This window comes from Sus scrofa, chromosome 6 (genome assembly GCF_000003025.6).
Source record: "Sus scrofa isolate TJ Tabasco breed Duroc chromosome 6, Sscrofa11.1, whole genome shotgun sequence".
Classification (NCBI taxonomy): Eukaryota; Metazoa; Chordata; class Mammalia; order Artiodactyla; family Suidae; genus Sus; species Sus scrofa.
This window is the reverse complement of record NC_010448.4, coordinates 18,992,553-19,006,448: the sequence shown is the minus strand read 5'-3', so window position 1 is coordinate 19,006,448 and position 13,896 is coordinate 18,992,553. Positions and strand designations below refer to the sequence as shown.

Genomic DNA, 13,896 nt, shown 5'->3' with positions numbered 1-13,896 from the left:
CCGTGGCATATGGAATTTCCCAGGCTAGGGGTCAAATTGGAGCTGGAGCTGCCGGCCTACACCACAGCCACAGCAACATGGCATCTAAGCCGCATCTTCGATCTACACCACAGCTCACGGCCATGCCAGATCCTTCACCCACTGAATGAGGCCAGGGGTCAAACCCGCATCCTCATGGATCATAGTTGGGTTTGTTAACTGCTGCGCCCCGAAGGGAATTCCTAAAATAGACATTTTAGTAGATGTTTAGTAGACATTTTTTCCCTACAGACAAGGATTAGCAGATTATTTTGAGGCCATGTGGACACGCCTGTTAAGAATTCCAACCCAAAGTAGTGGACATAACAGTGGCAATTAACAGGCACGTAACAGGCCAGCGAAGAAGAGGCGCGGGGTAGCAGGGGCCTCTGACTGGGCCTCGAGACCAGGCCAACCAGCTGATCACTTGTCCAGATAATTCATCGGAAGCCGGTCCACTTAGCAGAAACTCCTAATACACCCTCTGGTCTCTGCTTTGACTGAAGGACTGGGACAACTAGATTCTCCAGGCACCCTGGGATTTACAGACAGCCCTCCTGGGAGGCTGGGGCCACTTCCGGAGCCCCAGAGGTACTTGGACTGTTTTCCTTCTGCTTTCTCCCCCTGTGCAGCCCCTTCTTCCCTGTCCCTGTTCGCTTGTCCTCTGCAGACTGCCCCTTCCACTCACTGGGGCTGCCAGGAGCCTGGCCCACCTCCACTGCATTACTGTCTGGTTGGAGGGGGACCCAGCTTCACCTCAGGGGTGGTGGAGGGGGACAGCAGGAAGGGCAGCCTGTGGTCCTGGAGCTGGAAGTGAGGAACTTCCGTCGCGGCCCCGGCAGAAGGCTCAGCTCTACCCTCTCTGTCCTGGGACTGGGCCTGGGGCTCTGAGCACAGACAGGACAAGGGCCCTCATTGAGGGGTGGTCTGCCCACAAACACTGGTGACTTTCCACTGGACGCCACATACACACAGTGCTGGGGCCTCTGGTTGGGTCAGTGTGGGGCTTACACATTGCTTTATTGTGGGTCTTTTGTTTGTTTTTTGTGTATTTTTTTTTAGAAACAGAACCTTTTACCCATTACAACATCTCACATGGAATGCCAAAATGGACAAAGGCAAAGTGGACTGGTCATGGTGGAATTGGGGAGGGGGAGGGAGCCCCACCACTTTCCCTGGCCTCCCCAGGAGAATCCCAGGACACAGCTGGCCAGTCTGGAGACTTCAGCATGAAGCACTTTGATAACAATACTCCCACATATGGTCCCAGCAACACAACTGGCAAAGTACCTTCATACTCACCCCACTTTCTCCAACCTCTTCCTCTTTAGCTCCCCCCATCTGTGTTGAACCCTGCTGTACTGCCTGCGTGTGGTTGACACAAAGCCTCCCACTGTGGATGGTGGGCCTTAGCAAGCAGTGCCCCTGAACCAGCTACTTGTGCCCAATAGGGCCTGGCCCAGTGCCTTATATACAGTAGATGCTTAACAGTTAAATAATGAAAGAGTACTTTTTGCAGCATTGGCTCTTACACTATAAAAAAAAAAAAAAAAAAAAAAAATGCCTGGAAGTAGCCTAGATCCCAGAGAGGGGTCACTGCGTACCTTGTGACACATCCAAACTATTCATGGAGGGTTAATGTTAAATTGAGCAGTTATGCAAATGTGGTGTAAACAACACATAAGAGACAATCAGGAACAATGGGCTGTTTGATGATCTTGGCGTGTCATAAAATCATATTCATATTTTAGGTTTGATCATTGTTTTGTGATTATGTCAAAAAATAAAGAGTATTTCTCTTTTCTGTCAACGCATACTGAAATATCTACAGATGAAATTATAAGGTGTTGGAGAGTTCCAATCGTGGCTCCACAGAAACGAATCTGATTAGTATCTATGAGGACCCAGGTTCAATCCCTGGCCTTGCTCAGTGGGTTAAGGATCCAGTATTGCCGTGAGCTGTGGTGTAAGTTGCAGATGTGGCTTGGATCCACATTGCTGTGGCTGTGGTGTGGGTCGCAGCTGTAGCTCTGATTTGACCTAGCCAGGTAATCTCCATATGCCGCAAGTATGGCCCTAAAAAAAGAAACTATAAGGTGTCTGGGAATTGCTTCAAAATAATGTGTGCATGTTTGTTGGGGCCACGAAATGATAACCATTGAGGTAGATAGAGAGGAACTGGGGTCCATTACTCTAGTCTCTCTGCTTATATGTATGTGTGTGTGTGGGGGGTGTGTGTGTGTATACACACACATTTTTTTTTTGTCTTTTCTAGGGCCACACCCACAGCATGCAGAGGTTCCCAGGCTAGGGGTCTAACCGGAGCTGTAACTGCCAACCTACACCAGAGCCACAGCAACGAAGGATCTGAGCCACATCTGTGACCTACACCACAGCTCACGGCAACACCAGATCATTAACCCACTGAGCAAGGCCAGGGATTGAACCTGCAACCTCATGGTTCCTAGTTGGATTCGTTAACTACTGAGCCACAACTCCTGCTTTTATGTATGTTCTCAAGTGTCCATGTTAAAAGTGTTTTTTTAAATCAAAAAGTAATTTTTGAGTGTGGAAATCTGACAAATACAACCTTGGCCAGGTGATTAAGGTCAAAATCAACAGTGATAAGTCATGACCATTGCACACACCTTGAGCTACAGTTTTGTCTTGTTTTATTTGGCTGTGCCCACAGCATGTGGAAGTTCCCAGACTGGGACTGAAAGTAGGCCACAGCAGTTATCCCACCCTCAGCAGTGACAATGTCAGATCCTTAACCCACTTAGCATGCACTCCTGAGATGGGATAAGAAGGGCACTTCACGTCTGGGGTGCCTTTTCCCTAAAATCCATCACCCTAATTTAACCATGAGAAAACATCAGACAAACCCAAATTGAGGGACATTTTACAGTCTGGCCAGTTATCCTCAAAACTGTCAAGGTCTTCTGGTTGTGTTTTGGGGTACTAACAATGAAATATCAAAAAGGGAATGTTAAAAAAAAAACAACCCTTTTAAAATAGCACCAAAAAAAGGAAATCCTAGGAATATATCTGACCAAAGAGGTAAAAGACTTATACATGGAGAACTATAAAACATTAACAAAGGAAATTAAAGAGGATTCAAAGAAATGGAAAGCTACCTCATGTTCCTGAATTAGAAGAATTAATATTGTTAAAATGGCCATACCACTCAAAGTAATTTACAGATTCAATGCAAAGCTTATCAAATTACCCATGATATTTTTCATGGAGCTAGAGCAAATAATCCAAAAATTTATATGGACCAATAGAAGACCCAGAATTGCCAAAGTTATCCTGAGGGAGAAAAAAAAATCATGCAAGAGGCATAACTCTCCCAGACTTCAGACAATACCACAAAGCTACAATAATCAAAACAGTGTGGTACTGGTGCAAAAACAGACATACAGAGAATTCTTGTTGTGGCTCAGCAGATTAAGAACCAAACTGTATCCATGAGGATACAGGTTCAATCCTGGCCTTACTCAGTGGGTTAAAGGATCCAGAGTTGTCACAAGCTGTGGTGTGAGTCAAAGATCTGGCATTGCTGTGGCTGTGGTGTGGGCCGGCAGCTGCAGCTATGATTTGATCCCTAGCCTGGAACTTTCATACACCTTAGGTGTGGCCCTAAAAAGACAAAAAACAAAAACAAAGACAGACAAACAGACCTACAGATTAAAGAGACAGAATAGAGAGCCCAGAAATAAACCAGTACACCTATAGTTAACCAACTGTCAACAAAGGAGGCAAGGATATAAAATGAGAAAAAAACACTCTCTTTAGCAAGTGGTGCTGGAAAAACTTGACAGCTGCATGTACATCAATGAAACTAGAACACACCCTCACACCATGCACAAAAATACACTTAAAATGGCTTAAAGACTTAAACATAAAGACTTAACATCTTAAAACTCCTAGAAGAGAACATAGGCAAAACCATATATAGGTTTTCCTAGGTCAGTCTCCCAAGGCAATAGAAATAAAAACAAAAATAAATAGATGGGACTTAATCAAATTTACAAGCTTTTGCACAGCAAAGGAAACCATTACAAACCCCAAAAGACAACCTATGGAATGGGAGAAAACAGTTGCAAATAATGCAATTGACGAGGGCTTAATCTCCAAAATATAAAAACTCACATGACCCAACAGCATAAAAATAAACAACCCAATCGAAAAATGGGCAAAAGATCCAGATAGACATTTCTTCAAAGAAGACATACAGATGGGCAACAGGCACATGAAAAGATGCTCAACACACTCATTATTAGAGAAATGCAAATCAAAACTACAATGAGGTACCACCTCACTGGTCGGAATGGCCACAGATAACAAGTGCTGGAGAGGGTGTGGAGAAAAGGGGACCCTCCTGCACTGTCGGTGGGAATGTAAGCTGGTGCAACCACTACAGAAAACTGTATGGAGATTCCTCAGAAAATTAAACATAGAACTACCATCCTGGATGGTATTCTGGATCAGAGAAAGGGCATTCCTGGAAAAACCAGTGAAAACCGCATCAAGTCGAGACCATAGTTAATAGTCATGGAGAAAGGCTGGTTTCTCAGCCGTGACAAATATCCCATGGTGATAAGTGATATTAACAACAGGGACAAGTGGGTAAGGGAATTCTCTGGACTAGCTTTGCAACTTTTCTGTAAATCAAGCCTCAAATTATTCTAAAATAAATGATTTATTTAAAAATTCATTGGTTTGGAGTTCCCATCGTGGCTCAGTGGTTAACGAACCCGACTAGGGACTGTGAGGTTGCGGGTTTGATCCCTGGCCTCACTCAGTGGGTTAAGGATCTGGCGTTGCTGTGAGCTGGGCTGTAGGTTGCAGACACGGCTTGGATACCATGTTGCTGTGGCTGTGGTGTAGGCTGGTGGCTACAGCTCCATTGGACCCCTAGCCTGGGAACCTCCATATGCCGCAGGTACAAAAAAATAAAATAAAATAAATAAAATAAAATTAAAATTCATTGGTTCCACACATCTTTATATTCCAGAAAGGCCATATGTTCTGTTATGAGATTAAAGCTCGTTGCAGAGCTTATTAAGATTCAGTGTCTGGGAGTTCCCGGGGCACAGTGGAAATGAATCTGACGAACATCCACGAGGAGGCAGGTTCAATCCCTAGTCTCATTCAGTGGGTTAAGGATCCGGTGTTGCCATGAGCTGTGGTATAGGTTGCAGACACTGGCCTGGCACAGTGGGTTAAGGATCTGGCATTGCCGAAGCTGTGGCCACAGGTCACAACTGCAGCTCAGATCTGATCCCTGGCCTGGGAATCCCTTGTGCTTGACAGCAGCCAAAAGAGAAAAAAATCCTCCCCTCTGTGCCCATGTGTGTTTGAATAGGCAGAGAGACCTTTTAGGACACACCCTACGGATAATTAGCTTGTTGAAAGGGCCAGAAGGGCATTTGAGCTGAGAGCCAGAAAGCAAGAAAAAAGATAGAAAAATGGAAAAACACATGTGGGGAATCGTAAAGTGAAACTACAGAATGCCGCTGGTCGGTGACTTTGAATAGGAAAAAACAATATGCAAAGGGAGAAGCCACCAGGACAAATGACATCAACACTGAGTTAAGAGAAGGGGTTATTTAGGTGAGGCAAGTTCAACTTGGATTCCTTTATTTCCAGGTAATTATTTTAATAACAAGCGTGATGATGGAAGGAAGTCTGTTCACTTTGCAGATGACAAAGCTGAGGCCCGGGAATTAAAGCCCTTTGCCCAAGGTCACCCAGATTGTAGATGGCTGAGCCAGGACTTCTGATTCTAAGCCCAGTCTCTGGTCACAGACCCAGGCATTCTGGAGTGAGCTGGGACGAGAACAGCCTTGGGTCTGTGACCAGAGACTGGGCTTAGAATCAGGAGACAGGCTCTGGCCGTGAAGGCAGCCTCAGGTGGAGCCAGGGTGGAGCTCCAGAGGTGGAGAGGGCCATCTGGGGTTCCCAGATGCCCTGGGTTGGGTGGATAAGATGATGAAGCCCAACGGGGCACAGCCCTTCTCCGCGGGTGGGGCACAGCCTCTCCTGGTGGGCCAGCCAGGGTGCCTGAAGCTGAGGCCATTGGGAGGCAAAGAGCCTTCCACTAATGGGTCAGAGAACTCCCATGGGGGTAGGACCACCGGGTCTGGCAGGAAGGGACCAGGATGGATCCACCTGGCCTCTAACCAGGACATGCCCCACCTCCTGCCCCCGCCAGATGGCCCCGGGCAAGCACCCACGTTGTGCTTCTGGGGGCTGTGTCCTCCGTACTTACTCGACTTCCAGAGGCCCCGGGCACTTCTCCAGAGTCTCACAGAGGCGGGAGAGGCTCGGGGGCTCCAGCTGACACTCCTTGAGGCTGGAAAGGGGCAGCGGGCAGGGCGAGGGTGAAGGAGGGCTCAGGGCCCTGTCCAGCCCCGGTGCTTCCCCTTTCTCTCAACAACCCTCCTCCCCCACCGGCACCCTGTGGCTCCCCATTATCCTGCCAAAAGTGAAACACCCTTCCCGCCGCTTCGCTCGCCTCCACTCTCCCTGGAGTGGAGTATAAACTCCAGCCACAGGGAAATGCTTCCCAAGAACCAAACTTTCACTCCTCCGGGCTGCCTAGGATAATCCCCTCCTCGCCCTTCCCTGGACAACCCTGTTCAGGCCCCAGCTAAGGTGTCTCCCTTCTTAGGTGAGGAAACCAAGCCCCAGAGAGCGGAGGAGCCCAGCCAGGGTCTCACAGCACCTCAGGGCAGAGCTGGGGAGTCTTTGGAGGAAACAGCATGGACTCTTTTCTCCAAGAGGTATGCTGGTGCCAGTGGCCCCATCACAGCCCTCCCCCTTGCTTCTCTTTCATTGGGCATCTCTCAAATTCCCTTTCTCCTCTCTCCGAAGCCCCAGCCCTCACATTCAGGCTCTTCTCACCCCTCACCCATCACCCCATTGTGGTTACCCACCCCCCCAACACAAGAAGCAGGTAAGACAGTACCAGAAGCTCCTGGGGATGCGGCGCTGACGGAACCCCAAGAACTGGGCTCCAGCTTGAAACTCTGGCAAAGATCCGCCAGCCAAGAGATGCCTAGGAGAGGGGAAGTCACTTTAAGAGGAAGATCAAAGCATCCACATTGGAAAACTGGACTCATTAGTCAGGGCCAGGAGGGGTCCGTGGGACAGTCAAGTCCGTCCCTGTACAGATGGGGTAACTGCGGCCCAGGGAAGGGAATCCAGGGTGAGAAGGCAAGCAGCTTACACCTGCCCAGGTCGGATGGTGGGGGTTGGGGGTGTGGGTGGAGGGCGAGCTGGGACGAGCCCTCCCTCCTCTCCGATGACAGGGCGCCCGGCTCCACTAGGGGGCAGCCGGGACACCTGCGGAGACCTAATCAGGGCTCCCTGTTTACTGCCAAGAAGTGGAAACTTTCAGAGCACCAACGGTTCTTGGCACCTCAAATGTGATATTCAGAGTGTGAAAGGGCAGTGATTCAGATGAGAGTCAGGAGCCTGAAAAGGTCTGCAAGAGTCCTCGGAGGCAGAACCACAGCAGCTCCCCGCTCTCTCCCCACACAGCAGCGACCTGCTAGCACCTGTTTTGCATCACCCGACGGCCCCTCCCTTCCTCCTCCCTCCCCCCTTCCGTTGTGCAGACCTTCCAGCAAAGATGGAAGCCCCCCCCCCATTACTGCACATTTACATGGGGGAGGGGGTTCTAGAAGTGGCCATTCTAACAGTGGCCGGCATGGGTCTGGGGGGTGGGGGCACCTATAGGAAAGGCGGACCAGAGAGAAGGCAGTCCCCCAGCTCTCCTTACCTGCCTCTGCTGTCACCGCTCAGGATGACGTGCTGGCTCTCAGAGCTGCAGGCAGAGAGGAGGTGGCAGTCTGAGAATGGGCCAAGGGCCCGCTTCCCAGGCAACAACAAGAGACCAGATGAGTTGGGTCAAGAGAGGCCCGGATGGCGGCTCTTTTTCTCAGCCAGTAGGACAACAAATACACGAGGCAACGACTACATTCAGTAAGGCACATTCCAAGCCCACCACCGATATGGTCTCTCTTGATTCTCACAATAAAATTGTGAGGTAAGGTAGAGTTCTTAGCCCCATTTTGCAGATGAGGAAACTGAGGTATCAAGGGACCCAGTGACCCTCTCAAAGCAGCACAGCAGGTAAATGGCGAGCCTGGATTTGAACCTGGTCTGTCTGCTACTGCACCACCCACTCTTGATGGGGAGAGAGGAGGAACAGGCAGACTTCACCTGAAACCCCCAATGACCTGCTTGGCCCGGCCCAGGGCAGCTTGGCTGGCTGCCTTCCCTCCTACATTCTCATCAGCTCCAGAGACCCCCCCCCCCAATTCAGGTAGGTCCCTGAGCACTCAAGGGCCACCCAGGAGCTCCCAGTTTTCCTAAAAGTCTCTTGGAATAATCCAGAGAATAAGGACAGGTGAGCACATGGATTGTGTCCCATGGTGAATTTGGGGAAATTTCACTGTCCCTGGAGCTATATTTCACTCATTCGTTCATTCTATTTATTCATTCCACAGACACATCACATATTCACTGGACCTTGGCATCACGCCAGGGCCCTGAGAATGCTACCCTGTGAGGGGGACAGATGCGGGGCAGGGTGGGGGTCCAGGGGTGCACTCACCTGAAGTCCAAGCGCTGAAGCCACTGCACTGTAGAGAAGCACTGGGTCAAACTGAACACAGCATCCAGGGACAAACCGTTCTCACTGAGGCTGGAGAGTCAGAGGGATGATGCTGACATGGTCACTCAGGACTCAGAAACACCCTCTTTGTGATCAGAGCAGGGGTGGGGGTGGGGGTGGGGGCTGTCCCTCCTGCTCCAGACAGTGAACACACTGACCCCAGCTGGTCAGGGCACCTCCACCATCTCCCCATTGCACAGATGGGGAACGGAGGCCCAGAGAGCAGCCAGGTCTTGGCCAAGATTATGAGACGTCTTGGGGACAGAGCTGAGATTAGCACTCACTGGTTCCCTCTATCTATGATGAATCTGGGGTGTGTCTTTGGACCAGAGTTGTGCCTCAGTTTCCCCACATGATGAAGGAGGGGCAGTGCAAAGTGAAAATGTGCGGCCTCTTATTCAAAATGCAGGAAGAGGATTCCATCGTGGCGCAGTGGTTAACGAATCCGACTAGAACCATGAGGTTGCGGGTTCGGTCCTGCCTTGCTCAGTGGTTAACGATCCGGCGTTGCCGTGAGCTGTGGGTAGGTTGCAGACGCGCTCGATCCACGTTGTTGCCTGCGTAGGAGTGTCAGTTTCCCCTTCCTTTCCATTGTCCTGGTCTGTCTGTCCTGGTGGTTGGTTTTTTTTTGTTTTGTTTTGTTTGTTGTCTTTTAGGGCTGCACCTGCAGCATATGGAGGTTCCCAGGCTAGGGGTCAAATCAGAGTTACAGCTGCCGGCCTACGCCACAGCCACAGCGCCTACGCCACAGCCACAGCCACCTGGGATCTGAATTGCATCTGTGACCTGCACCACAGCTCACAGCAATGCCCAGCCGACTGAGCGAGGCCAGGGATCAAACCCATATCCTCGTGGATACTAGTCGGATTCATTTCCGCTGAGCTGCGACAGGAACTCCTGTCCTGGTAGTTTTTATCTGCCATTTAACCGCACACTCCTCGGGCCCTGGGAGACTGGCGGGTGAATGCAGACCCTCACAGGCCATGGGTCCTACCAGGTGTTCACGGGATTGAGAAAGTCACAGGGGAATTTGCCTGAAAGCTCCAATCTGCATAAAATCTGCCTGCAAGGGAGAAGCCTTCTCCCCACCACCTCCCAACTGCTCCCTAACAGGAACAGGCACGCTCCTCTGGTCCCAACATCCCAACAAAGGCAGCGTGAGCAGGAAGCTCCCTCAGGCCTCAGCACTGGCTGTAGCCAACACCTCAGGCATCCACTTTAGGGTTTGATATGTTAACTGATGGGGAACCAGGGGCTCAGAGAGGTGATTTGTCTGGGGACCCGGAGAGCCTAGGGCCTGTGGCCAGGTTCCAGTGGCCCGGGAAGAGCCAGGGAGGAGGAGGAAGGATGTGAGCCAGGAACACAGGGACCTTTAAGAGCCCGGGGCATTCTGGCTGGCTGCAGGCAAAGTCCGGGGCTTCTTGGCCTCCTTCCAGGGCCTCCCTCCCATATGGAACCCCACCCCCCCACCCCCAACTCTCTGCCAGGTGCTTAGGGCTCTCAGGTCTCCACGGGGAACCCTGCTTGGATGTCCTCTCTCTTCCAAACCCTCTCTGCCTCCCTGGCCAGCGCCCCATCAAACAACCCCTCCCCAAACCTCAGGGCCAGAATGGCTGCGGGCCGTTATGTTAATCTGTCATTCTTCCCACCCCTGCCTGCCCTGCCCCCAGGTGGCCTGGGCCTCCCAAGAGGCACAGGGGGACAGATTTGAGAAGTGAAACCTTATCTTAGAAGCCTGAGTCACAGAGCCCAGTGTTATGAGAAACAACCCTGTCCTGAGCCCTTGCCAGGAGCCTGGGAGGAGCCCAGGTGGCGGACATGCATTTTAAGATGTCATTTTTTTTGCTTTTTTTTTTTTTTTCTAAGAACTGCACCTGCTACATTTCCCAGGCTAGAGGTCTAACTGGAGTCGCAGCTGCCGGCCTATGTCACAGCCACAGCAGTGTGGGATCCAAGTCACATGTACGACCTACACCACAGCTCAAGGCAATGCCAGATCCTTGACTGAGCGAGGCCAGGGACTGAACCCGCATCCTCATGGATACCAGTCGGGTTCGTAATCCATTGAGCCACAATGGGAACTCACTGATTGAATTTTATAACCCTGAGGGAGGGAGATGGGACACAGAATACCCCCCCTACCCCCCAGCAGTGTCCCCCCTCCCTCCCACACCCACTCATCCCAGTGAGATCAAACCTCAGAGGATGTGCCCAGAGGGCTACTTACTTCAGCAGCTGCAGGGCACCAAGCCCGGGGAGCAGCTGAGCCAGCAGGGCCACACCTTCGTCCCCCAGAGCATTGCCTGATAAACTGGGAGAGGGGAGGGGAGGCCGAGTCAGTGGAGGGCGGAGTGGAGACGGGAAGAAGTTGGCTTTTCCATCCTGCTCAGCCTTGCTGCTTCTCCTGAAACCGGGATGCGGCCCTGGGCTGCCAGGCCGGACCTCAGCACATGCACTGGGTCAGCTGAGGTCTCCCTTAGGGTTATTTTATTATCATTATTTTTTTTAATGGCTGCACCCACGCGTTTGGAAGTTCCTGAGCCAGAGATTGAATCCGAGTCACAGCCGCGACCTGTGCTGGACCCTTTAACCCTACCCCCCCCAGGATTCTTAGCCTCAGGTTTGGGACCCCTGAGAGGGCAGGGATGGACTTTCTGTAATTTAGGGGGGTTGAGTCACAACTTTCACCGGGTTCGCTAATAGGTCCCTGATGGTAGCAGAGAAAGAATGGATGATTTAAATCTTTTTTTTTTTAATTAATTTATTTTTCCACTGTACAGCACGGGGGCCAAGCTAACCTTTACATGTATACTTTTTCCCCACCCTTTGTCCTGTTGCAATGTAAGTATCTAGACATAGTTGTCAATGCTACTCAGCAGGATCTCACTGTAAATCTTGAGAAAACAAAACAGCTAACACCCAGCAACTGCTGGGCCCCACCCATCACCTGCCAGAGGGGGAACTACTCACTCGAGGTACTTGAGGTGGCAACTTCCTCCCAGCGCTTTGCAGAGCTGCTCAAGGTGCTGGGCTTGCAGGCCACAATGTGTCAGCCTGCGGAAGGCAGAACCACAGCCCTGCAGCATCTGCCCCTCTGGACGGTGGCCAGAGCGGCCGCCACCCCCAGACACACAGGCAGAGAGGCTTGCAGAAGGGGGCCTGGGACGCATCTGGCAGCCAGGCAGACAAAGAGGGACCGACACACACTGCACACAAAAGCCAGCTGTCCTGCAGGCAGAGAAGAGCCAGTCACAGACAGAGAGAGAGAGAGAGAGGCAGACCAAAATGGAGAGATGCAGAGATGAGAGAGGGAGATGCAGAGACAGAGAGAGACCAAGTGTCAGAGGAGAACAAAGAGACAGGAAGCGGGACTCACATGGACGCAGAATCAGAGAGAAGGCTGGACGAGGTGTGATGGGAGCCCTGCGGGGGCTGAGCTGGGCCCCAGGCCTAGGCCTCAGGATCAGGAAAGAAGGGGCCGCGAGCTCCCCGTTCTCTCCGTCCAGAGTTCCCACAGCCCCTCAGCTCCTGGAGGCCAGGGGAGCTAAAAGCGGTGGGGACCCTGGGGAGGGAAGGTGATTGGGGGGCAGCGTTGTGAGCCCCATGGGGGTGGGCTGGGCAGAGGAGGTGGGAGGCAGGAAAGCCAGGCCCCCACAGCAAGTCGTGTCCTCCAGTGAGGAGCCCCTGGGGTGGGAGATCCAGGGACAGGCTTGGTGCCCAGGAGGGAGGAGGCCGGGACCATGCCCAGGGCCTGTAGGCCATCACTGTATCTGGTGCTTGGGGAGCACAGGGACAGCTCAGAGGGCATCTGGAGCAGGAGGCTGTCAGGAAGCACAGCTCTGGATGGACACGCCCAGGCCAGGCTGAGCACATGCCTCATCCACAGCCCCAGACTCCATCCTCAGCCTCATTTCCCACCATTCAATCTCTCCATGAAGCCTGGGGACAGTCAGACGTTGGTTCTGAATGGGCTTCTCGGCTTTCTGGCAAATCACTTATTGGGAGAACATAAGTCAATTGCCTTAGTCTGCTGCTTGATGGATAGTAGGTGCTCAATGAACCTTGGCTATTAGTATCATTAATCTCATCACCACCATTGGTGGCTTCAGAGACGTCAGCCTCAGCTCAAGCAAGCCCGCAAAAGCTTAGACCCTACAGGGGAGATCGCAGGTGAACACTGAGGAGCAAAGAGCCGAGTCTCCACCCATGTGCTGGGCTGGGGAAATCCAGGAGGGAACCCTGGAGGAGGCAACCGCCCTCTAAAGGGTCCTTGTGCCAAAGGGGGCCAGAAGTTCTGACCCAAATCAGAGCTATCAGGTGATCCTCTGGGCTCTAGGCTGAAGAGCCTCCTCCGTCTCCCACATGTAGTTCCCTGGCTACCCCACACCTGCCCCAATCTGCTCTCTACGGCTGCCACCCAGGGCTCTCTATGGGTACCACTTGGGAAGTGGGAAGGCAGTTTGGCCTTTGAGCCTCCCCTTTGGGGCTGGAAGCCCAGCCAAGCATGCTGGCTTCCTGCAGCTTTGTGAATTGGTCCAGGCCCCAGCAGTTGAGTTGGACGGTCCCGCTGTGGAGGTCAAGGAGGGGGTGGTCCAGGCCATGGGATGAGCAGGGAGTGGCATTGGGGCCCTACCTCTTCTGGATCCCCTCCTGCTCCTCTGGTTCTGGGGCAAACATGAGCACCACGGTTTTGTGCAGCAGACTGCAGAGAAAAGAGGGAAGCGGGGAGGCAGGAGGCTTATGGGGGGGGTCCTGGGCTGCTCTGTGTCATTTTTTAACTGGGTCTCAAGGGACCTCTAAGGTGCCACCTCCCTGCCTCTGGCTGCAGCACTTCCTCCGACTTCACCCTGAGGTCCTCTGAACTTCCTGTGGGCCTGAAGTTTTCTACTGCAGTAGTTTCACAAAAGTACCAGCCCTCATTTCCTGGAAGGTCTTTGTAAGTTAACTTCAGTTCTGCCTTTTGTCTGTTTGCTGCAGGCTGAAGCCCTCCTCCCCCTTCCTGTTCCTCATGTGCCAGGTGCACCCTCGGCTGAGGCTACTCGCCCCAGCGTGGTGAGGTCTCTGCCAGGTTGGGACAGGCACTGAAAGTCCCACTGAGGCTGTGACTGAGAGCCAGAGCATCCCTGAGCTCATCTTATATATAAAACTGCATTTTTTTCTTTTTATGGCAGCACCTACGGCATATGGAA

General features: G+C 52.0%; 1 protein-coding gene across 5 annotated transcripts in view; it reads right to left on the bottom strand.

Moving 5' to 3' along the window:
- NLRC5 (NLR family CARD domain containing 5) overlaps positions 1–13,896 on the bottom strand; it is a 103,110-nt gene that overhangs the window by 29,840 nt on the left and 59,374 nt on the right. For 4 of the 5 annotated variants that reach the window (XM_021093211.1, XM_021093210.1, XM_021093212.1 and 1 more), the window contains 7 exon segments: positions 13,341–13,409; positions 11,678–11,761; positions 10,935–11,018; positions 8,648–8,737; positions 7,811–7,855; positions 6,995–7,084; positions 6,296–6,379 (listed from right to left, as the gene is read on the bottom strand). In XM_021093211.1, coding sequence (XP_020948870.1) covers positions 6,296–6,379; positions 6,995–7,084; positions 7,811–7,855; positions 8,648–8,737; positions 10,935–11,018; positions 11,678–11,761; positions 13,341–13,409 — 546 coding nt within the window. 5 annotated transcript variants of the gene reach the window in all.